Genomic DNA, 25,000 nt, shown 5'->3' with positions numbered 1-25,000 from the left:
TATAGCAGCAGTGTATGTAGTAATGGCTGTATTGTGTGTCGCTGTAGCAGTACTATGTGTCGTAATGGTTGTATTGTGTGTGGCTAAAGCACAGTGTATAGTGCATAGTGCATAGTGTATAGTGTGTGCAGGCAGACCTGTAACACGGCTCCCTCTCTCTCAGACGTGGTGTACGTGTCAGCGGCCGGCAGCATGTTGTGTCAGATCATAAACTCCCTGCTGCTGCTGCCCGTCTCCGTGGCCCGGCCCCTGCTGGGCTTCCTGTTGGACCTGCTGCCCCCGCTGGACCGCCTCAACAGACTGCTCCCTGCCGCCGCCCTGCTGGAGGACCAGGAGCTGCAGTGGCCCCTGCACGGTGAGAGACCCTCCCAACCCCCCAAACCCCCCCCCCCCCTTCCTCTCTCCCCTGCGCTCCGAGCGGAATGCCAGGTCCGGGGCCGTTATCAGACCTGGGTCAATTACGTCATTACGTTGGGTTCAAATACGTTTCTGTGCTCGATTGATCTTGCCTGGTGCAATTGAGCCGACCAAGAGGACGAGTAGGTGGGGTTTGTATGTTTTGAGAGTATTTCCTAGGTTCCAATACATCAGATACGCTCAGTAAAGCGTAGAAAAGTACTTGAATCCAAAACTATTACGTATTTGACCCAGGTCTGGCTGTTATCCAGATTAGCTGTGCAGAGAGAGCTTGGATTGGCCTTCATGGGGTTGAGAGGTCAATGGATGAGTCTCAGGCCTCCTGAGTCAGAGACTGAGACTTTTGCTCCGGCATCCACATGTTTCACACCTGCACACACACACACTCACACACACACTCACACACCTGCTCACACACACAAACTCACACACACACACACACTCACACCTGCTCACACACACTCACACCTGCTCACACACCCTCACACCCGCACACACACACACACTCTCACACACACTCACACCCGCTCACACACACTCACACACTCACACACTCACACACACACACACACACACACACACACACTCACTCCCGCTCACACATACTCACATTGACAGTCAGTGTGGCAGCTGAAACAGCCACCTCTAAATTCAGCTTTCTGGCTTGTGTTACTCCTTTATGCAACCTGCCCACTTATTTAATTCATTCATCAGATTAAAACACCCTTTAACATTCACCGTCCTCACTCTCTCTTCCTTTTGAATGCAGCAAAAATAACACTTTTTTTTTAATTCCAATAAACCTGATGTAACCATTTGTGCCTCCTAAAAGCTTTGACTGCAGGAGGCTTTGATTAGACCCTGTCTGAGTGCATGTCCCTACCTTTTAGACACGAATAGCTTTTCTTTGGTCTCTCACGGAATGTCTCATTTCCAGACTTGTGAGGACGTGTAACAGGTGGGGGCAGGCTGGAGCAAGGGGGGGGGGGTCAATTTCTCAGAATTCACGATTAAATGAGTCTCTGACTTGTTCCCTCGCCCTCAGTCTCCTTTTATCATTAAAGTGAATGAATTATTCAAATGCAATCGCTGAAGCCCTTGAAAATGGAGGTGAAATTGTGTGCGGATGTGGAGACACCCGTCCCCTGATGGCAGTATGTCTCCCTCTTTCTCTCTCCCCTCCCTCCCTCCCTCCCTCTCTCTCTCTCTCTCTCTCTCTCTCTCTCTCTCTCTCTCTCTCTCTCTCTCTCTCTCTCTCTCTCTCCCTCCCTCTCCCTCTCTCCCTCCCTCCGTCTCGCTCAGGTACCCCAGACTCCGTGGACCCGGCCGGGCTGCCCCTGCCCCAGCCGGCCCAGTCGTGGGTGTGGCTGGTGGACCTGGAGCGCACGGTGGCCCTGCTGGTGGGCCGCTGTCTGGGGGGCATGCTGCAGGGGGCCGGGGTCTCCCCCGAGGAGCAGGACACCAGCTACTGGCTCAAAACCCCCCTCTTCAGCAACGGCCTGGAGATGGACATCCCCCAGCTGGGTGAGTGTGTGAGTGTGTGAGTGTGTGAGTGTGTGAGTGTGTGAGTGTGTGAGTGAGTGAGATACTGTGTGTGTGTGTGTGTGTGTGTGAGAGACTGTGTCTGTGTGAGAGAGACTGTGAGAGAGAGAGAGACTGTCTGTGTGTAGGCTGGTCTGTGTCTGCGTGTGTCTGCAGTAGCATAGCGTAGCAGTGTAGCAGCGAGTCTCTTACTGTAGTACTTTTTAATATATCCATTGATAATGGGAAAATAGGTTGTTTAAGCCCCAGGGGATGTGTTTGGCTGGTGCACCACACACACACACCCAACCCAACCTTTTCCTGTAAGCAGTATGTGTGTGTGTGGCACAGATAACTGCATCAGCTCTCTCCTGGATGCGGCCCTGTCGGGGAATGAGGAGCAGAAGCCTTTGGAGTGCGCCTTGAGCCAGGACATGTCCCTCCTGGTGGACCTGGCACTGGGTTCCACCAAGGAGCCTGCCAACAGCCTGTGGATCAACATGCAGGACTACGCCATCAGCAAAGGTACGGGCGGTGTGTCCGTACTGCGTTATACGCATCGCGTTTCCCCTCCGAGGGCTCACTCTCTCTCTCTCAAGGCCGGTTTATAGTCCAGCGACCGATGAGGTGCAGTGGATGTCGCTGGTCGCAGCGTTTGGTTTACGCTCCAGGCGACTGGAGTGCGTTATAGTTTCTGCCAAGGACAACGACCACTGTCGACATTGTGCGACAATAGACTGTTCGTGATCGTCCTGCGATGTCTTGTCCAGCGACACTTGCTGGACTATATGCTGGCCCACAGAGCTCAGTTAAAATGCCATTTATTTGCATGTTCTGTGTCGTGCTGCTTGCTCTTTCTGCCTCTGTTTATGCTAATTGTTGAGTCGTGCACTAAAAAGCTCTGCTCACTCATATTAGAGTACAAATGCCGTACTCACTGACTTGGCCAATTATGTGAACGAGACTGTTGGCATCCGATTCAACCTGTTCTGTAGTTGTTCTATTGACCTTTGGTAAGTACATATTGTACTTTTTGGATGAAAATGTAGTATCGATGAGTGAAGCTGGTGTAGGTGCTGCTGTGGGGTCAGGGCTGGTGAACATGCTCTCTCTCTCTCTCTCTCACCCCTGCAGACTGGGACAACGCCACGCTGAGCAGCGAGTCTCTGCTGGACACGGTGTCGCGCTTCGTTCTGGCGGCCATGTTGAAGCACACGGGCCTGCTGAGCCAGGCGCGGGGAGAGGGGAGGTAGGCCCGGACTCCAGCCCAAACCCGCCGTCTCCGCCACACCGCCAGTCTCACTGCCACCGGGGTTTAAATTACACCGTGGCGCCGAGAGCGATCGGCGTCCGTCTCACGTACCGTCGGGTTTTTAAAATGCGCTTGAGTGTCGGTCCGGGGTATAATCCAGGGTGCGTTTGGTCCATCACGGCTCTGTTGAAAGGACGCTGTGTGATGGAAGGGACAGGTTTTTGGCAGGCAGAGAAACACCCTGTTCACTCTCTCTCCCCTCCCTCTGCAGGTACCAGCCCTGTAAGGCCCTGGCCGAGGTTTACCGCAGCGTTTACAAGGTCCGCAACCGCCTGCTGGCCTGCAAGAACATGGAGCTCATCCAGACACGCTCGTCCTCCCGGGAGAGACGGGTATGTGTGTGTGTGTCTGCGTGCGTGTGCGTGTGCGTGTGCGTGTGTGTCTCTGTGTCTCTGTGTCTCTGTGTGTGCGTGTGCGAGTGCATTTTGCTGAGAGGTGTTTGTCTCACCTGGCTCTGTAGTTTCTCCTTGGCTTTCAGGGGAGTGCTTTAGCAGTGTAAGATTTCTGTGGCTTCGTGATGTCTTAATTCTCCTGACTAGGACAGCTGTCTGATTCATGTGGCCGTGGAGGCCCTTCTGCAAGTGCAGAGATCTGTCTGAGTCTCATTTTATGGAGTGTCATCTGAGACTTGTGTAGCTGTGGGGAGATCTGGTTGCGGGGAGATCTGTCTGAGACTCATCTGGCTGTGGAGATCTGTCTGAGACTCATCTGGCTGTGGAGATCTGTCTGACTTGTCTGGCTGTGGAGATCTGTCTGGCTTTGTGGAGATGTGTTTGAGACTTGTCTGGCTTTATGGAAATTGGTCTAAGACTTGTCTGGCTGCATTTAGTGTTGTCTGAGTCTTGTCTGGCTGCATGTAGTGTTGTCTGAGACTTGTCTGGCTGCATGTAGTGTTGTCTGAGACTTGTCTGGCTGCATGTAGTGTTGTCTGAGACTTGTCTGGCTGCATGTAGTGTTGTCTGACACTTGTCTGGCTGTATTTAGCGTTGTCTGAGACGCATCTGGCTGAATTTAGCGTTGTCTGAGACTTGTCTAGCTGTATCTAGTGTTGTCTGAGACTTGTCTGGCTGAATTTAGCGTTGTCTGACACTTGTCTAGCTGTATCTAGTGTTGTCTGAGACGCATCTGGCTGAATTTAGCGTTGTCTGAGACTTGTCTAGCTGTATTTAGTGTTGTCTGAGACGCATCTGGCTGTATTTAGTGTTGTCTGAGACGCATCTGGCTGTGTGGAGATGTGTCTGAGACTCGTCTCGTGCTTCAGGTCTCAGACAACCAGGACTCCCTGGACATGGACCCCCAGGAGCACTCCTTCACGCGCACCATCGACGAGGAGGCGGAGCTGGAGGAGAGGGCGGACCGCGAGCGGGAGGAGGGGCACCCGGAGCAGGACGACGAGGAGGACGAGCGGGAGCACGAGGTCATGACTGCGGGGAGTGAGTACACGCCAAAAACACGCGTGTGCAACCACAAACAAGCACGTACAGCGCCCACACATTATCCACACACGCGTGTGCTCCCACACGCTGTCAGGCATTCGGAAACGCACACGCGTATATACAACCTGCATGATCCCACCGCAGTTCTGGCTGTTGCTTAATTTCTTCTGATGCAATTGCTGCTTTCTTTGGCAGAGCAGAAATAATTGCACTTTGAGCGTTCTGAACTGGAAAAATCAACATGAAACACTCGGGCACCTGCCGTGTGATTTTCGAAGTGTGCGCTTCTGTTCTTTGTTTGCACGGCAGAAATATCAATATGAACACGGAGAGATAGGGACAGCGAATTGTATGCTTTGCGATTAACCCACGGATATCGCTGAGGCTGTACTGTATATACATTGCAATTTACCTCAGTTGTAATGCTATAGCTTGTCTGGTCAGTTTGTATTGAATGCATTTCATGTAATTTTTTATCTTTATTTGATTTATACACTCAGTGAGCACTTTATTAGGTAGGTCTGTACACCAGCTTGTTAATGCAAATATTTTATCAGCAAATCATGTTTCAGCAACTAAATGCATAAATGGATGCAGACATGCTCAACAGGTTCAGGTGTTGTTCAGACAACCAAATGTCCGAATTGGGACTTTGACCGTGGAATGATTGTTGGTGCCAGACAAGGTGGTTGGGTATTTCAGAAACGGAATCTCCTGGGATTTTCACGCACAACAGTCTCTAGAGTTGCAGAGAATGGTACGAAAAACTAAAAACATTCAGTGTGCAGCAGATCTGCAGGCAGAAATGCGTTCTTAATGAGAGAGGTCAGAGGAGAAGGGCCAGACTAGTCAAAGCTGACAGGAAGGTGACAGTAATGCAAATAACCACACATTACAACAGTGGTATGCAGAAGAGCATCTCTGAACACACAACCCATCAAGCCTCTAAGTGGATAGGCTATGGCAGCGGAAGATCAGAAAAATAAGTCTAATATATACCTAATAAAATGCTCTCTGAGTGTATATGGCTCTTTGCCTAAAACATTGCAGCTGAGATCGCACTAGGAATTGAAACCTAATGTGTGGTAGTCCCACCCAAATGGGTTAATCAGTCAGTGCGTGTTTGCATTTTATGAAACTAGTGATGGCGGAGTGAGCTTTGGTGACACCAAAAATGGGAGGAGCTACTATATGAACCGGCATGAGCCGGTCCATGTTTGAAACATATCTGTGATTGACAGCTCACTGTAGCTCCTCCCAGTGCGGTGTGAGTGACAGCTCCCTGTGGCCATCATTAGAGGTCACTAACAGCAGCGCTCTGACCCTGTGGTCAGACGTGGGCGTGCTCTAGCGGCGCTGAGGGGCGTGTGCGGCCCGCTGAGTGGCATGTCTAACCCCGCCTCTGCCTCTGTGTCTCCCGTGTCGCCCTGGGCGCAGAAATCTTTCAATGTTTCCTCTCAGCGCGGGAGGCGGCTCGCAGCCGCGAGAGGGAGCGGGCCAGCAGCGGGGCGGGGCCGGGGGCCTCGTCCGGGCCCCGGGGCGGGGAGGACGAGGCCCCGCAGTCCCAGGAGGACCGGCGGGACAGCACGGGGCTGCCCGAGGGGCAGGACCTGTACACGGCCGCCTGCAACTCCGTGATCCACCGCTGTGCCCTGCTGGTGCTGGGGGTCAGCCCCGTACAGGGGGACCTGCTCAAACAGCAGCAGCAGGACGAGGGCCCCGCCCAAACCGCCGGAGGGGGGGTGCAGGAGGGCGTCGGATTCATGACCAGGTGACCCTCCTCTCTGCTCTTAATTATTTCATTACCTAAATAACGTTGATCAGACATTTGTATATGCACCAGCTACAGATTCACACTGCGAGTGTAACCTGAAGATTTTACTCTTCTTAAGTGCAAGAGTGAACCAACAGCATTTCTAGATCTGTCGGAGAAATAAATTAAGGTAATTGGTTGGAACAAAAACCAGCTGGCAGACCGGCCCTCCAGGACCGGATTTGTGCACCCATGCACAAAACATCCTGCTCGCTCAGTCATGTGATTGTGCCTTTGCACTTCCTCTCTCTTCTTGTCACTCTCCCTCCTTTTCTCTCTGTCCCTCTCCATTTATAGATTACATTACTCAGCAGGGGTTAAGGGCCTTGCTCAAGGGCCCAACAGCCACGCTGATCTAAGCTGCTCTGATCTTATTGTGGCTGTACTGGGGCTTGAACCACCAACCTTCTGGGTCCCAGTCAAGGTCCCAATCAAGCACCTTAGCCGCGAGGCTATCACCAGACCAGTCGTAGACCACCCTTTCATAAGTTCTGTATGAAAAGCCTGCATAATAATATCTGTACTTTCTCCCATGTTGGAATCTGAAGGGTACGTACTTGTAGGTTTGTTCTGTTCAAGGCAACAATGCATTGTAATGTGTGCACATGCCTGCGATAAGATAAGACCGTAGAATGGTTTTATAAACTCGCTTCTTGCATGAGTTGCTCACCCAGGAAGTTTCAGATGAGAGTGGCAGGATGTCGGAACAGATGGCTAGCTGCTGCTTTCGCGCTCCCTACATTAGCACATCTGCATGATAGCCCTCCCTCAGTGAGTGTTACTGATTCTGCACCGTTCTCTGCTCAAGATCCGTACAATTAGAGGCGTTCGATGGGAATATTTTGTTTGATTTTATACATTTTTCTACTGGGAAACTTTTGTGGTGGGAAGCCCTGTCCCAGCCCCAGCAGTGCACAGATATCTGTGGGTTGAGACGACCGTACCGTTTGAGACAAAAGGAAAAATTATAGGCCCTCTAGAGGTTGTTGATGGGATTGGTTCTGGGGGATTTGCAGTGTGTGGTGTTCGGATACCCTCATAGGCTTTCAAAACAAATTGCTTAAAATGTTTAATCTTGGTGAAGGCATGTTAACGCTTATTCCCATGTCTGCCTGAGCCTGTATGGTGTGGCAGAACATTTTAAAAATGGCAGTTAGATTATCCAATTTCCCTGCAAGGAAAAAAGCCTGAAGCGATATCTTCATCTCAGCACGTCGACCAAATCCTTGGAATTTGAGATGAGGGCGAGCATCTGTCCTAGTTTGCGTCCTCGGAACATGTTTCAGCGAGTCTCATTCGAACACTGGCCCATTTCCTTATTTTCGAAGCTGTTTTGAGGAGAGATTCGCCGTTCTTCCTGCTGACAGCAACTGGTTAGGTGCTTTTATTAGTCCAGTGTTATTTTTATGTTGCCACTTCTCCTTCCCTTAACCGCTGCCCTAGACCGAGCTGCTCTCGTGCAGAATTATCTTGAGCTGTGAAATATTGCTGAAGCGGCTTGCAGGTAGATGCGAAATGGCTGCCGGTCTGACCTCTGTGCCCGGGCCCCCTGTTCTGCAGGAGCGAGAGCCTGACTGCCGAAAGCCGTTCTGTCCAGGCCAGCCCCGGCTACAGGCTCATCAAGTCCAGGAGCGAGTCGGACCTGTCGCAGCCCGAGTCTGACGAGGAGGGCTATGCCCTGGTGAGTACCGCCACCTGGTGGTGTGGTCCGGCAGTGCGACGCAAGACACTCGTGTTCCTTATGGTATCTGTCTGAGGAAATTAGAGATTCCCTGATGGCCATTTGGGAGTTAGTAGGTTCTTGAGATTTTTTGGGGATTAAATTGCTTTCCTTGTTTTGTTTTTTTCTTTTAGAGCGGTAGGAGAAATGACTTGGATTTGGCATCCTCGCATAAAAGGAGAGGTAGGTTTTTTTTTATTCATTTTCATTCAACAGGATCAATTTGTGATGTTTCATACTAAGCATTTGTCATTTGGTATTTTCTTTAGAAAAGAGAATAATGGAATGGAAATATAGTAGCGATATTTGAAATGGGCAATGTGCATTTTAAAAAGTGTGGTTGGATGAACCAGATACAGACCAAGCTAGATTGCACAAATGTAGGTTTTTCATAAATGTTTATCAATTCCAAACCGTTTGCTGGGTTTTCTGTTCATTAGATGGCCATTCTGGGAAGCATATGTTTTGTTAGGAGCACAGTTTGTGTGTCCAGATGGCGGATGGATTGAGAATGTTCTGGAAGCCAGTCTTTCTAAGTAGCACAGGCCTCTAGGTGGCTGGCCATTTCACAAAACTTTCCCTCTGTTTTCTGATTCTTGTGCGATAGTGTGTTTACTCCTTTTTGGCCAGTTGAGCCCCAAAAACAAGAAGAGCTCCAAGCAAGTACACGATGGCATGTTCCCATTTTCTTCTCCTTGAAGCCAGAGCAAATGTCCATGACTGTAGTCCAGCTACCGCACATTCATTCCTCTCAACAAACATTAGAGACTACAACCCCCAGAATCCCATGCTCAGTTCCCAATGCACAGTTTGTATGAAATTCATTGATCTTTTAGAAGTGTTAAATGTTTCAATGTCCTGGGTGTTTTATTATCACTACATTTTGCATCTTTTTTTGTATTAATAGTGAAATAGTTTCTTGTAAATCATTGATTTGACTGGATAAATCCTATTTTAGCATAGGAAGCACAGAATGCAGCTTAATACTGATGTTCTTGTAGTTTTCTTTGTGCGATTCAGTCATCAGAACATTTGAATTCAGGTCTTGTTTTAATGCACCTGGGGCCAGTGCTTGCTGTTCAGTTGATTGAATGTAGCTAAAATTAGAGCGCAAATTTGGAAAACATCGATCATCTCGTCGCTATGCTCGGACACAGCGAGACCAAAAGTTCTGGCGCCGTGTATTTGGAAGTGAGCATGATTTGAAGGGGTAAATGAATTGACACGAGGCAAAATTCATACAAGCCCGCCCATGTACATCTGAGCCATGAGCAGTTTATTTTCTTTACTTCTTAAGTTCTGAATGTTTTCCCCCCATCGCGCAGCGCTGCTTTGAGTGGTCGCCCGGCGGCCGCGGAGTCTCAGTTCTGCTGAATCTCATGATCAGCGCGCCTCAGCTAGCCGGGCTGCTACCGGCCCGTTCGGCCGCTACGACCGCTTCTTATCTGCTTCGCCAGCCTCCCCCCGGCGGCTCATTTTATTTCATTTGTTACGACGGCAGCATCTTTTGCAATGCACTCCGATCCGGGTAATGAAATGGCATGTACTTAGATTTGCATCCTTTAAATCTTCAAATCGTATTTGCTTCGGATTCAAATACCTCTCCGCGCTCTTGTCGATCTCGCCTGGTGCCTTTGGGCCCGGTATGGGAGGAGCAGCCGGGTGGGGTTTACACTTCTGGGATCATTTCGCTTGTTCCCACACCCCAGGTAAGCTTAGTGAAATGCAGAAAAGTATTTGAATCCAAAACGGATAGCGTTTGAATGCGGGTGTGGCTGAGACGCGGGGCACGGATTCCTCCGTCTGTCGGGCGTGTTTCTGAAAAGCCGCCCCGCCTCTCCCCCTCCTCCCCCCCCCCCCCAGGGCTGCTGCAGAGCTCTCCGGACGCCCCGGCTGACTCCTGGTTCCGGGGGAAGCACGGCCGGGAGCGTCTGTACGGCTCGACGCGCTCGTACGACGAGTCGGAGGTGGACCTGAGCCGGCTGGGCGTGCACGCGCTCATCGACAACATGGTGAGCTTCGTCAGCGGGGACGTGGGCAACGCGCCCGCCTTCAAGGAGCCGGAGGAGGGCACCTCCACCAGCCCGCAGGGCGCCATCATCGCCATGGAGCAGCAGCAGAGCCGCGCTGAGGTACCGAACGGACCCCCGCCCCGGTCTGAGCACCTCTGTCTGTGTGTGTGGGGTTAGTGAGCCACAGCCATTAAACCATTAAACTCCTGAGACGTAGAGAGAAGTAGAAACAAAGCGCACAGTCCTTATCTTGTACGAAATGAGGAACTGCGGGCGGCTATCACGTGCGTTCAGGTTTGTGTAGGTTCCGTAAATGCATGTTGCATGAAAATGCATTGAGATTGAGCCATATGGAGCATTTGAATGAATGGCCTGTTCCCCCGTATGTGGTGTACGTGAATCAAATAATGCGGTGTCATTGTCAGGTGGTGATTGTAACTGAGGTGCGTGTGTGTGTGTGCTCGTGTGCGTGCGTGCGTGTGTGTGTGTGTGTCGCTGTTGCTGTCCCTGTAGCTGCGTCTGGAGGCCCTGCACCAGATGGTGGTGCTGCTCTCGGGGATGGAGGAGAAGAGCCAGGCGGCGGGGATGGGCCGCAGCGCCCCACCCTTCCAATCCGCCTCCCTCCTCACCTCCGTCCGCCTGCAGTTCCTGGCTGGTTGCTTCGGCCTGGGCACTGTGGGCACCGGCGGCACCAAGGGGGAGAGCGTCCAGCTTCACCACTACCAGGTAGAGAGGCGCTAACGCTAGCACACCACTGCACCCCCCAGCCTGGCGTTAACACTAGTGCAGCACTGCAGCCCCAGACAGGTGCTAACATTAGCACACCCCTGCAGCCCAGCCAGGCGCTAATGCTAATGCAGCACTGCAGCCCCAGCCAGGCGCTAACGCTAATGCAGTATTGCAGCCCCAGCCAGGCGCTAACGCTAATGCAGTATTGCAGCCCCAGCTACCTCAGCCTCAGAGCCTCTGTAGAGCAGAACTGATGTCACTGATCACAGGCTTAGTATGTCATTATAGGGGGCCCTACCCAGCACTCTACATGAACATTAGGAGCATAAGGAACACATGGAAGAGCACTTGGAAGCAAGTTGGACTACTAAATGGGAGGCATTAGTGTAATGTGCTTCTGAACTATTTTTCCAGTTAGCGCACATCAAATCAATGGGGGTTTAAATGCTCTTAAAATGGGAGCCCTAGAGCCCTGGGCCCTGTCAGCAGGCCAGTTGACTGATGCACTTTTCAGGCAGCTACTTTAGCTGAGTAAGTCGGGGCTTTAGCTGTGGTGAACACTGGCAGAGGCGACGCTGAAGTGTTTGTTTCCCCCTCCTGCGGTTCGTGTGACGTCTCAGGACGGAATCCGGGCCGCCAAGAGAAGCCTGCAGGGGGACATCCAGACCGCCGTGCACAAGATCTACCAGCAGCTGTCCGTCACGCTGGAGAGAGCCCTACAGGCCAATCAGCACCACTCTGGTGAGGAGCTCTCAAAGACACGCCCCTCTGCATGACACGGCTCAGCACGAGACAAACGCGTCCTCCAGAAAACCTCGATCGAGCCCCTGAAGGACGGTATTCTCCCGGTAGTTGGGCACGCTCTACTATTGGACATTTGTGGAACAGGATGTGACCCTCAATGGGGTGTTTCTTTATGCACACGTCCAACCCATTCCCTTATTAACAGGGCTGCTAAATCATTTTCCTGAACATCTGCTGTCCGCTAGGTTTTCTTTCCAACCCAAACAAAGCGTGCACCTCATTCAACAAATTTAGATTTAATTGAGCTGCTCATTTGTAGAATCAGGCATACTTCGTTCGGGTTGCAGAGGAAACCTACAGGACCGTAGATCTCCTGGAACAGGGTGGGGCCAGCCCTGCTTTGTTAACATCGCTGATGATACTGGGGATACGGAGGTCCTGTTTTTGAGGGGGGCACACAGTTCACAGGCCTTGATGCAAGTGGGCACATCACCATATTCAATTTGTCATAAACTCTTCGAGGATGACATCCCTTGGTTGTAAGAGCACAGTGAGGTACACGGCCTACACCATACAGACCCCCCGGAGCAGTTGGGAGTTGAGTCTGGTCTGCAGTTACGATGTCCTGACTATCTCTCCCTTTGCAGAAGCCCAGCAGCGCCTCCTGCTGGTGACGGTGTTTGCGCTGAGCGTGCGGTACCAGCCGGTGGACGTGTCTCTGGCCATCTCGAGCGGGCTGCTGAACGTGCTGTCCCAGCTCTGTGGCACAGACACCGTGCTGGGGCAGCCCCTGCAGCTGCTGCAGAAACCGGGCGTGTCCCAGCTCAGCACCGCCCTGCAGGTGGCCAGCACACGCCTGCTGCAGATCCTGGCCATCAGCACCGGGTGAGTGACAGCACTCAGTGTTATCTCAATGTAGGGTTGTATGTGTCTGCTCTCAGTGTAGGCCGTTGTATTAGCGGTGCATTTGAGTTTCTCGCTTGTAGGGTTGTATTATCAGTATACAGAATAGAATAGAATAGCTTTATTGTCATTGCACAGTACAGAGCAACGAAATTACAGTTGACAGTTTCATCCCGTCCAAGAAACATACAGTGGCCATTTCGTGGCCAACATGGGGAGGGAGACAGGAGCAGGAGAACTATCATTAGATAAGAAAGAAACAATGGGCGGAGATGAGATGACAGTAGGGTCTCTGTATGGTTGTATTAACAGTATAAAGTTGGGTCTCTGTAGGGTTGTATTAACAGTATACAGTAGGGTCTCTGTAGGGTTGTATTAACAGTATACAGTAGGGTCTCTGTAGGGTTGTATTAACAGTATACACTAGGGTCTCTGTAGGGTTGTATTAACAGTATAAAGTTGGCGCTCTCTCTGTAGGGTTGTGTTGGCAGTATATAGTTTGGTTTTTCTCTTTAGGGTTATAGTATAGTATACATTTGGGTTTCTCTCTGTAGGGTGGTATCAGCAGTGCCCTCTCTCCTCCTCTGATTTAGGACGTACGCAGACAAGCTGAGCCCCAAGGTGGTGCAGTCTCTGCTGGATCTGCTCTGCAGCCAGCTGAAGAACCTGCTCTCCCAGGCCGGGGTCAGTCCTCTGGCCACCGGCAAGGAGGAAGAGGAGGAGAAGTCTGAGGAAGGATCGGACCCAGAGAAGAAGGACTTCAGAGGTGAGGGCTGGGCTCAACTTCATAATGTCCCATTACTACCCTGGTGTAAAAGAGATGCACAGTCTTTCGTTCATGCGTTTGTGTTGCGTAATGTATAGTTTCGTGTTTGCGGTTGTTTAATGGATTGTTACATGTTTGCGGTTGTGTAATGTATTGCTACATGTCTCAGGTTGTGTAATATATTGTGTGTTTTGCGGTTGTGTAATATATTGTTACATGTTTGCGGTTGTGTAATGTATTGCTACATGTCTCAGGTTGTATAATATATTGTTGCGTGTTTCAGGTTGTGTAATATATTGCGTGTTTGCGGTTGTGTAATATATTGTGTGTTTGCAGTTGTGTAATATATTGTTGCGTGTCTCAGGTTGTGTGATATATTGTTGCGTGTCTCAGGTTGTGTGATATATTGTTGCGTGTCTCAGGTTGTGTGATATATTGTTGCGTGTCTCAGGTTGTGTGATATATTGTTGCGTGTCTCAGGTTGTGTAATATATTGTTGCGTGTCTCAGGTTGTGTAATATATTATTGCGTGTTTGCGGTTGTGTAATATATTGTGTGTTTGCAGTTGTGTAATATATTGTTGCGTGTCTCAGGTTGTGTGATATATTGTTGCGTGTCTCAGGTTGTGTGATATATTGTTGCGTGTCTCAGGTTGTGTGATATATTGTTGCGTGTCTCAGGTTGTGTAATATATTGTTGCGTGTTTGCGTTTGCTCTCTGCAGCGCTCCTGCGGAAGCAGCACACAGCGGAGCTCCACCTGGGAGACTTCCTGGTGTTCCTGCGCCGAGTCGTCTCCTCCAAAGCCATCCAGTCCAAAATGGCCTCCCCGAAGTGGACCGAGGTCCTGCTGAACATCGCCGCCCAGAAGTGCTGCTCAGGTGCGCCAGACACAGGGCCTGCGCTGGAGACACGAGACCGTAAACGTCTGACGACGAGCTGTCCTGACCGCGTTCGTGCTGTGGTCCTTCCCTCAGGCGTTCCCCTGGTGGGGAACCTGCGGACGCGGCTGCTGGCCCTCCATGTCTTGGAGGCCGTCCTGCCGGCCTGCGAGTCCAGTGTGGAGGACGACCAGATGACCCAGGTCAGCCGCGCTTACTCTCTCACTCTCTCCGTTTTCAGCATTGTGTGACGGTTTCTGCGCACGGACACGGTTGGCTGGCGACAGCTGATACGTTGTGTGAACTGTACCTCATTCAGATTGTCCTGGAGTCATTCTAATTACCTTTGTTGTGCCCCTATTGTGCCGAGTGCTTTGGATGAAAAGACGTCTGCCAAATAAATGTAGTGTAACGTAATGAAATGGGTCGGGCCGTGAGTGACCGTGCGGTGGTTCCTCTTCCAGGTTGTCGAGCGCTTGTTCTCCCTGCTCTCTGACTGCATGTGGGAGGCGCCCATCGCCCAGGCCAAGCACGCCGAGCAGCTGAAAGAGAAAGAGCAGGAGCTGAAACTGCAGGTACGCAGAGCGCCCAGCGTCTGTTTGCAGTCATCCATCACACGTTGGACAAGGCTGCCCACTGAAAAGCACGGATCCCTACTACACAAAGAAATATATCTCAAGTAGAACTGTCAAATCTTCTTTGTGAGCACAATTATGGAAATTGCTAATTCACATAATTAAATGTGGGGGGAAAATGTGCCAAGATATTCAGTGGTCATATTACTTTTACCATCCATTTATCCAGACTGGCTTACACGGCTTTTGCATATTCCCTGCCTGGGAATCTAACCTGCAACCTATAGGTCACAAGCCCAGTGCCCTAACCATTATACTACACTACCACCGACGCGCATGCAAACCCACTGTGTACAGAGGATATTATTGAGGGTATTTTAGACACTGGTGGCCTCTCTTGCCTGTCATCTAATCTGTGGCTCCTCCCTGCAGGGAGAGGCGGAGGAGGAGGACGAGAACCTGCCCATCCAGGAGGTGTCCTTCGACCCGGAGAAGGCCCAGTGCTGCGTGGTGGAGAACGGCCAGGGCCTGACGCACGGCAGCGGGGGCAAGGGCTACGGCCTGGCCTCCACCGGCATCTCCTCCGGCTGCTACCAGTGGAAGGTGCTCCTGCCCCTTCCCCTAGCCACCGTGAACACAAATACAAAATACAGGCGGTAGTCTGATTTGTGAAGGCTGTGAGTCTGAAATTGCTGGACGATCTCTGCACTTGGACTACACTTCCCATCAGCCCCATGGGGCTGAGCCATGACTTTGCCAGGTGCCTCTCATTAGTGTGCCAAGTGGTGGCTGAGCAGAATAGCTTGTGTTGTTGTAGTCTTTACACTCTCAGTCCAGCACAGTTGAGCAGACAGGGCAGCAGAGGAACTAGACAGTAGCTGCCTGTGTATTCAGTTAGGGTTTGGGATTGGCTCAGCTGTTTCGGGCTCACAGCTCATCATGTTGTCCAGCTCACAGACGTTTCCGGAATGAGTGTCTTTATAATGCCCTGCCACAAAAAGCCCAGCGCAACGGCAGGTGTGATACAGGCACATGAAACAGATATAATACGATTGTCAGATATTCAGATCAACACGATAAGCAAAACGGCAGTGTACTGTGTAAAAGATTTTCGCTGTAACGCAAAGATGCTAATAATGAAACGAAAGTTTTTTAAATATACAAATGAAATGCTAAATAAGAGCAGTTAACAAATTTTGTTTTGATTCAGTTTTCACCGTTCTCCTTTAAAACTGCACCAATTCTCTGGCCTCCGCCTGTTCCGAGACGCGCAGTAGCCGGCGCGGTGTTCGTCCTAAGTTCCGACGCACGAATAGATCTGAGCCCGGTCATTGGGCTGCTGGGCAGGTGGCAGGAAGAGGTGGGCGCGGCCCCGAGGCTTCGCTTCCTCTCTGTCTGTCGCCGTGACGTCCAGCCGGCGCGGGGGCGTCTGGTTCCTCCGCCGACGGCGGTCCGAGACCATCTGCCGGAGCGGGGCCAGCAGCTGCTGAGTGCGACGCGGCGCAGGGCTGGAGGCAGCCGGCCAACAAGCCTTTTAAACCGGGCCGGGCCTCTCTAACGCACCGAGCGCGCTCAGTTCCAGCGCTGAGGATCAGCCCACCCGCCGCGCTCAGGCTATTCCGTCAGTCGCGGGACTGAGCCGAACCCCAGGGCTCTTTAGATATCACTGAACAGATCATTTCGTTCATCAGGTTGAATGATGGATTCCTTTCGGGGTGGGGTTTGAATGTTCTCGGTGTGTCCGTGTGAGTTTCCTTACACAGTCTAAAGACATGTAGGCTACGGTAACTGAAGACTATAAATTTCCCGTATGTATGCGTGTGTGGGCCCTGGGATGGTTGGCAGCCTGTCCCCAGGGTGTTTTCTTACCTATTGCCCAATGCATGCTGGGATAGGCTCCAGGAATAAGTGGGTTTGATAATGGATTCGATATGCGTTGCAGCTCGTAGTGCCTCCTAAACGCGGGGCGGTTTTCGAAAGGGTGGGTTCCGGTCAGTGATCAGTGACGCCGTCCTCTCTCCACAGTTCTACATTGTGAAGGAGAACCGGGGGAACGAGGGCACCTGCGTGGGCGTGTCGCGCTGGCCGGTGCACGACTTCAACCACCGCACCACGTCGGACATGTGGCTGTACCGCGCCTACAGCGGGAACCTGTACCACAACGGGGAGCAGGCCCTCACGCTGTCCAGCTTCACCCAGGGAGACTACATCACCTGCGTGCTCGACATGGAGGCCCGCACCGTCTCCTTCGGCAAGAACGGAGAGGTGAGGAGGGAGCGGCCATTCGCCTCGCTCAGTCGCCGCCGGCGACCGATCGCCTCGCTCGTTACCAACGGCGGCCAATCCCCTCGCTCGTTACCATCGGGGGCCAACCGCCTCGCTCGTTAGCGTCAGTGGCAGAGTGATTGGCCACACAAGAAGCACTCATACCCATTAAACATTCATTAGCGATTAGCGTTAGATTAGCCGGCACCGCTGGGCTCACCTGCTGATTACATTCTGATTGCTTATGAAAACCTGCGCAGTTAAAAACATCATGAGCCGTGTCATTAAGAAGATACAAGCTCGTGATCAATAAAATATTGATTGCTGCTGCCATTTAGATGAAAAAAAAAGAAAAAAAATCCCGTTGAGTTGTTTCTCATCTGGTGAAATGAGATAATTTGAGTGTGCATTAACTTTGAACCAGCATTCTGTAACAAACTGTGAAATTGATTTACTGAAAAACGGATTACGTAAACCCCCCCCCCGCCCCACCCTCCTGCCCACAGCCTGTTCCCCGTGGGGCCCTCATTCCATCTCCATACATTTGCAGCCTAACTAGAGCTCCAGCCTGATTCCATTTCACATCTCCTGTCATTTTAATCTCCCTGCGCCCCGGGCGACTCTGCCTGGGCCGGGTCGTTCACTCAGAGAGACGAGGAGAGCGTCTGCGCTGTTCTCTTCTCCACTTCTCCTGGAAGAAAGGGAGGGAGAAAGAGTGCAGCCTCTACTGTTCCTCTCCTGGAAAAGAGGGAGGGAGAGCATCTCATCTGTACTTCTCCAACAAGAGAAGATGGGAGAGAGAGAGAGCAGTCTCTCTGTTCTATGCCTCTCCAGGAGGAGAGGGAGAGAGAGAGTCTCTAATGTCCCTCTCTGTTTCTTCTTCTTTCCCTCCTTCAGTAGGGTTTAATATAACGCCTGTGATGTTAAGAGTCCCTCCTGTGGGAAGAGAGGCTGTCGTTAGTGATGTCTCCGATGGCTTTTCTCTGCTCTAACGCATTACCCTCCCCTGCAGGAGCCCAAATTAGCCTTCGAGGACGTGGATGCCACCGAGCTGTACCCCTGCGTGATGTTCTACAGCAGCAACCCCGGAGAGAAGGTAACGCAGTGGCCACCGGGGGGCGCCGGGGCTCCAGCTCATCATTATTCCGGGCCCCGGCGTGTCGTTAGGGGCACGGCCGCCCCCGTAATGAAGCTCCCGACGGGGAGGCGTTTCAAAACCCTCCCCGCGGCGTTCAGCCCTTTACACGGCTGCTATTTCCACACTGACTCCTGCCCCCTGGCTCTGACACGAGGAACTGCAGTCTGAGTAACTCACTCGTACCCAGCGGAGCCTTCACAATGTGCTGCACCGCTGTACGTCACGCTGCTCATAGCTGGCCTTGAGCGCGAAGATATTTTCCCCTGGCTTTGTGTTGTGAATTTATTCTCCCCATATTTCTTTATGTCCTTGCTTCTGAGCGCTGGTGGAATGGAGATATTTCGAAGATAAAGAGAGAGTTGTGAGCTGTGTGCCAAACCGCATGGCACGCTGCTCGTGCTACATTTTAATGAAAATCAGCCTGAAATTTAGTACAAGGAGTATACTAGTATGTGGTTTCGAACACCACAGCCTTTGTCTAGGACACTGCAGCGCCCCCTGTAGATCAGACCAGGGCCTGAATTGGCATTATCCCCTAGAGGCTGAGGCTAACGGCGCTCTGTGTATGTCCGTCCCCCCCTTCCCCACCCGCAGGTAAAGATCTGCGACATGCAGATGCGCGGCACGCCCCGCGACCTGTTGCCCGGCGACCCCATCTGCAGCCCGGTCGCCACGGTGCTGGCGGAGGCGTCCATCCAGCTGATCCGCATCCTGCACCGCATGGAGCGCTGGACGCACTGCATCAACAAGACCATGATGGAGCGTCTGCACAAGATCAAGGCCTGCTTCCGCGAGGCGGGGGCCGGCGGGGGCGGGCGGGGCCTGCGGAAGAGCCGTTCGGTGCAGAGCCGCGAGGAGCAGGAGCAGAGGGAGGAGGAGCGCGGCCGCCCCTCCCGCCACGGCCTGGGAGACCTGTCCGAGGCCCAGCTCCGGGCCCTCTGCTCCGAGGTGTGGCCCGTCCTGGCCGTCATAGGAGGGGCCGACGCCGGCCTCCGGGTGGGCGGGAGGTGCGTCCACAGGCAGACGGGGCGACACGCCACCCTGCTGGGCGTGGTCAAGGAGGGCAGCACCTCCGCCAAGGTCCAGTGGGACGAGGCCGAGATCACCATCAGGTAGCCTATCCCGGCTCGCGAAGGGGAACGGGGGGGGGAGTTCTGGAAGAATGTTCCGGAGACGTGCCTCATTGGCGGTTGTTGGCGAAAGGTCGGGTTATAGTCCAGCGACAGAGCACTGCTGCTACTGACGAGATTGGATGTTGCTGGTTGCTGCGCCTTTTGGTTCAGAAGAGACGTTAAACCGGGATCCTGACTCACTGTTGTTCATTAACGATCCTATGACACTCATCACGAAGAGTAGGGGGTTCCCTGACATCCTGGCTAAATTCCCAACCTGGCTCTCTCAAACTGCCACCTAATCATTCCCTGTGTTAAATGACTGAATAATTTTCTGATGTGTGGTGAGCATTCCGGCACAAAATGGCTGCCGTAGCGTCACCCAGGTGGGTGCCAGTTTCTCCCTTATCACTGTAAGGCGATTTGAGTATGAAAAAGTACTGTATAAATACACGGTATTATTCATTATTAATTATTTCACTCAGGGTTACTGGAGTGTGTTTATGCTTTTCCCTATGGACAACAACTGCTGTCTATGACGGGCGACGATTGAGTGTTCTGTGAGTTCAGTCGAGCGACACTCTGGCACTGGACTATAAACACAAGCCTTTAGTTTTATGTCCCTGGGATATTGTGTACTTTCTGACGTCCAAACTTATTGTTATTATCCCATGTGTATTATTTATATGCGAATATGGGGGATGATGCCATACATTAATGCATCCAGTACATTAAAGCTTTTAAGGTGCTTGAGTTGAGCTCTGAAGAGATGCTTTGGGTACGTTGTATCTCTGCGAATGCTGCTTTTTCCCCCGTGTTGCTCGGTGTAAATAGATGTCTCACTATAAATGTCCTTGTGTTTCGCTCTGAAGGACCTGTACTCCTGCCATCCTGCTCTCGTCATTCCTCTTCCCTCATGCCTTTATCCAATCACATTCTCTCCCCCGGGAGGTGAGGGCGGGGCTTCGTCAGCCCCGTGATGAATGGAGAAATCACGCGGCTGTCAGTGACTCACTCGCTGAAACGAGGGACTCTTTTATTTGAGAGATATATCGACGGGAGCAGGTGCAATGGAAATGCCATTCAGTACTGCGAGCATAACATTTTTTTACTTGTATTTTTCCACGGTTCAGGTCCTAACTACAACCTCTTTTTTTAGCTGGATAAATGTTAGTTGTGACATCTCATAATTTTTTCATCATGTATCAATAAGAAAACAATTTATAATTGTTTTTATCACAGTTTATGTAGCACCCTTAATGAAGTCCCCAATTGACTTCCATTCATTTTTTATTCGGTCAGTAACAGTCTGAACTCTCCTCTGAAGCGAAATTACTCATAATCCATAGCACGGCCATTCACAACAAATAGAAACGTTTGCTAACCGTTTGCTTCATTTCTACTAGCGCTACAGCTAATGTTAGCACCGGACGTATCTGCACCTGACGTATCTCTTAAACCAATTGCGGCATTTTTCTATGGAGAGCAAAGCCGTTTTATTGGCTTATGCGAGTCCGTGACTGACACCTGACCGCTCCGTCGATTGTGGGGTTCCCGAAGCCTCAAACTCAGACCGCCACCGCCATCACACCTTTTTATTTCCCGATTACTTTCCTGTTTGAGTTTGCTCTTCTGTGCCTCTTCCTCCTGTCTCCCCCTCACTCCGTGTTTCCTTTTGTGTCACTCTGGTTCTTCAATAAAGCTTCCCAACTTTTTGGTCGCCTAGTGACACGCCCCTGTACAACCTGGAGCCCTGCGAGCCGCTGCCCTTCGACGTGTCGCGCTTCCGCGGCCTGACCGCCTCCCTGCTGCTCGACCTCACCCACCTGACCAGCATCCACGAGGACGCGGCGGGCAAGCCCGGCGCCCGCCGGCACGACCGCCGGCACCGCCGGGGCTCCGAGGACAAGGCGGAGCCGGACCCACGGGCCGAGGGGGACGGCGGCCGCGAGACGGGCGAGCTCCGCGTGTCCCACAGCCTGGACGAGGTCAAGGCCCACGCCGCCAAGTCCGAGGGCGAGGCCGCCCCCCCCTTCGCCCTGGACGCCCCGCAGACGCCCGCGGCGGCCGAGCCCAAGCGCAGGGGCCACGAGCGGGGCCACGAGGCCGCCCAGCAGGCCCAGTCGGAGATGCGCGCCGTGCAGCTCTCCTACCTCTACCTGGGCGCCATGAAGGCCCTCAGCGCGCTGCTCAGCTGCAGCCGCTACGCCGAGCTGCTCCTGGTGCCCAAGGCGCTGGCGGAGAACGGGCACAACGCCGACTGCGCCGGCTCGCCCGTGCTGCAGGAGGAGGTGGAGATGCGGGCGGCGCTGCAGTTCCTCATGCGGCACATGGTGAAGCGCGCGGTGGTGAGGTCCCCCATCAAGCGCGCGCTGGGCCTGCCCGACCTGGAGAGGGCCCAGGCCATGATCTACAAGCTGGTGGTCAGCGGCCTGCTGGAGGACCAGGGCGGGGGCAAGGTCAAGCCTGGTGAGCACCATAGAGACTCTGTGGGCATGGTGGCATGTACCATAGAGGGGGGTATGCGCTAAACAGATCTGGGTCAAAAACTTCAATGTTTTGGATTTAAAAGATTTGTGTTCTATTGATTTTGCCCGGTTACATTGAGCCAAGAAAAGAGTATTTGGAGTCAGAGTTGACCCTTTTTGAGAGTAATTCATAGCTCAGTAAAACATAGAAAAGTATTCCAAAGTGCTTCTATATTTGACCCAAGTCTGTTACGAAATACTAATCGGCGGCATGAATCACTCTTGTAATTCCAATATAATATGAATTAATATCATTGGCTAATATAATAAGTTTACGGTGTGAATATGACGTGTGTGAGATTTTTTTAAGCCAAAGGTTATTTTAATTATCAGCACTGATGGGCTTTTGTGTTTCTGCTCTGCACCCCCTGCCGTGCTGCTCTGTGAGTGGGCCTGGGCTTTGTTTGTGTTGTGAATATCAAGGTTTTTTTGGGAGGTGACTGGTCTTCTGTGAGTGGACGGTGGTCTTTGTCTTATAATAATTTTAAAAAATGTTACAATGCAGCCTTCATACAATGTTTGTTTTACTGTATACAGACAAAAGGGTTTTATTTGGAGTGGTCAGTGGTTCCATGTACATCACAAGGTGTGCAACCTTTTGCAACTGACTTTGAGGTATCTTTGCCCCTATTTGTTGGTGTGTCGGGTATGTAGCCTGAAGCAATTATGACCTAGGCCTATGCCTTAAGGTCTGAATGGCCTTCTCCAGACACCGTAGTTGCAAATCGGACCTATATCAGTCAGTCCGCACACGGTTTGAAAGATGGTGTTCAATGGGCCACCATTTCCATTTAAATTAAAGCTTTGCTTTGTTTTGTCGGGCTGAATGTGACCCAGGAGTTTGCTGATTGGTCAGTGGTTTTATGTAGTGGTTGGGGAGTGGTTATGTTTGAGGTTTTAATGCTTTAAACACGGTTCCTCCTCTGTGTGGCAGAAGCGGACCCAGAGGCTGAGGAGACGGAGGGGGGCCCGCTGGCCCAGACCCCGGTCACCACCAGCCCCTCCGCCTCCAGCACCACCTCCTTCATGAGCAGCTCTCTGGAGGATACCACCACCGCCACCACGCCCGTCACCGACACCGAGACCGTGCCTGCGTCTGAGTCTCCTGGAGTCATGCCCCTGAGCCTGCTCAGGTCAGATACACGCTCTCACACACACACGCAGACACACACGCGCGCGCGCACACAGGCACTAACCCTAACCCTCACCACCACCGCCACCATGCCCGTCACCGACACCGAGACCGTCCCTGTATCTCAGTGCCCTGGAGTCATGCCCCTGAGCCTGCTCAGGTCAGATTCACACACACACACCACTCACACACACACACACACACACACACACACACCACTCACACACACACTCACACTAACCACCACCGCCACCACGCCCGTCACCGACACTGAGACCGTCGCTGTATCTGAGTCCCCTGGAGTCATGCCCCTGAGCCTGCTCAGGTCAGATACACGCTCTCACACACACACACACACACACACACACTCACACACACACACTAACCCTAACCACCACGCCCGTCACCGACACCGAGACCGTGCCTGCGTCTCCTGGAGTCATGCCCCTGAGCCTGCTCAGGTCAGACTCGCGCTAACACCTAGTCATGTGACCATCTGTTACTTTGAGATAATTTCTCAAATTTCTCAGTCTTTTCTGTGCTGTCTGTTTTTCATTCTATTAATTTGATGAAAGTTCTTATATTTAATTTGGTCTCTTCAAGTCTGAATTGTAGTCGTTTCTATTCATAAATGGTGCGCTTAGAAGGACATGAATCACAGTGTGAAAATTGCTCTCAACTGCCTTTTGGGATAGTTCTCTAAAAATACTGCTTGGCCAATCACAGCCGACTCTGCTCCTGCTTCAGAGAGTGACCCATTTCACGGTCCCACAGGCAGAGGCATAATGACCAAAGCTTTAAGTGCATTTTCAATTTTAGGAAAATCCATTTCCTCTTCCATTTTCCCCATCAATGAATTTCAGGGGCTATTATTCAGTATTACCAGGTAGTTTTTGCATATACAGTACGTGCAATCGAGGCACTGTTTACGCAGTATTTTCTTAATGTGTCTGTGTGTGTGTGTGTGTGTGTGCGCGTGCATCTGTGTGTGTCTGTGTGTCTGTGTGTCTGTGTGTTATTATTGCTTGAACAGGCAAATGTTCTCCAGCTACCCGACAACCACCCTGCTCCCCACACGGAGGGCTCAGACCCCCCCGGTCTCCTCCCTCCCCACCTCCCCCTCAGACGAGGTGGGCAGGAGGCAGAGCCTCACCTCCCCCGACTCCCAGCCCACCCGGCCCAGCAACCGCACAGGTATGTGTGTGTACCCCTCACTGTCCCAAACACACACACACACAGGTACATGTGTACTCCTCACTGTCCCAAACACACACACACACGTACACACATATACATGTGTGTACTCCTCACTGTCCCACACACACACACACACGTACACACATATACATGTGTGTACTCCTCACTGTCCCACACACACACACACGTACACACATATACATGTGTGTACTCCTCACTGTCCCAAACACACACACACACGTACACACATATACATGTGTGTACTCCTCACTGTCCCACACACACACACAGGTACGTGGGTACCCCTCACTGTCCCAAACAAGAACGGCAAAAACAAGAAAATAAGTCAATCTCAAGTATTTTAGTCTTGTTTAGCCAAATTAGGCCCAAATATGGGGCAAGAGCATTTCACTCGTCAAGCAAATTGTAACTTAAAACCACCTAATAATTGAGACATTATTTTAAGAAACTTGTAAAGACAGCCCAGCTTTTTTGGAGTGTGCATGCATAGTGGTGAACCTGAACTACACTACACCAGAGCATAAGCTTTCAATAATTCAACATGGACTTTGACTTTCCACATTTCTATGCATCTTTAAGCTGTAATATCTTCCCCCACATACATTCACATGGCAGTGCACGGCTGCCAGGACTGCAGTGGCTCGTCAGTGTGCTGGTTTTCCCAACTGTGTGTTTCTGGTGGTAGCGTTGGGCGCTTATGAGGCGGTAGCATTCGGTGCTTTTCTGACTCCACCCCCCTTTGTGTGCAGCCCTATCGGATCCCAGCAGCCGCCTCTCCAC

General features: G+C 51.8%; 1 protein-coding gene across 7 annotated transcripts in view; it reads left to right on the top strand.

The window, feature by feature from the left end:
- Positions 1-25,000, top strand: part of herc1 (HECT and RLD domain containing E3 ubiquitin protein ligase family member 1) — an 80,662-nt gene that overhangs the window by 18,741 nt on the left and 36,921 nt on the right. For 4 of the 7 annotated variants that reach the window (XM_061221659.1, XM_061221660.1, XM_061221662.1 and 1 more), the window contains exons 17-40: positions 164-355; positions 1,720-1,941; positions 2,290-2,463; positions 3,073-3,187; positions 3,462-3,582; positions 4,512-4,683; positions 6,124-6,457; positions 8,060-8,180; positions 8,354-8,402; positions 10,083-10,351; positions 10,745-10,957; positions 11,581-11,701; positions 12,352-12,589; positions 13,201-13,373; positions 14,097-14,455; positions 14,717-14,827; positions 15,260-15,430; positions 16,853-17,092; positions 18,105-18,188; positions 18,825-19,342; positions 21,045-21,811; positions 22,805-23,003; positions 24,036-24,196; positions 24,970-25,000. The exon at positions 24,970-25,000 is cut by the window's right edge and continues 86 nt beyond it. In XM_061221659.1, coding sequence (XP_061077643.1) covers positions 164-355; positions 1,720-1,941; positions 2,290-2,463; positions 3,073-3,187; positions 3,462-3,582; positions 4,512-4,683; positions 6,124-6,457; positions 8,060-8,180; positions 8,354-8,402; positions 10,083-10,351; positions 10,745-10,957; positions 11,581-11,701; positions 12,352-12,589; positions 13,201-13,373; positions 14,097-14,455; positions 14,717-14,827; positions 15,260-15,430; positions 16,853-17,092; positions 18,105-18,188; positions 18,825-19,342; positions 21,045-21,811; positions 22,805-23,003; positions 24,036-24,196; positions 24,970-25,000 — 5,155 coding nt within the window. The remainder of the gene's footprint in view (positions 1-163; positions 356-1,719; positions 1,942-2,289; positions 2,464-3,072; positions 3,188-3,461; positions 3,583-4,511; positions 4,684-6,123; positions 6,458-8,059; positions 8,181-8,353; positions 8,403-10,082; positions 10,352-10,744; positions 10,958-11,580; positions 11,702-12,351; positions 12,590-13,200; positions 13,374-14,096; positions 14,456-14,716; positions 14,828-15,259; positions 15,431-16,852; positions 17,093-18,104; positions 18,189-18,824; positions 19,343-21,044; positions 21,812-22,804; positions 23,004-24,035; positions 24,197-24,969) is intronic. The other 3 variants (XM_061221664.1, XM_061221663.1, XM_061221661.1) reach the window with 2 other exon arrangements.

This window comes from Conger conger, chromosome 15 (genome assembly GCF_963514075.1).
Source record: "Conger conger chromosome 15, fConCon1.1, whole genome shotgun sequence".
NCBI classification, from domain to species: Eukaryota; Metazoa; Chordata; class Actinopteri; order Anguilliformes; family Congridae; genus Conger; species Conger conger.
Note: the sequence above shows the minus strand (reverse complement) of the source record. Positions and strands in the feature narration are given on the sequence as shown.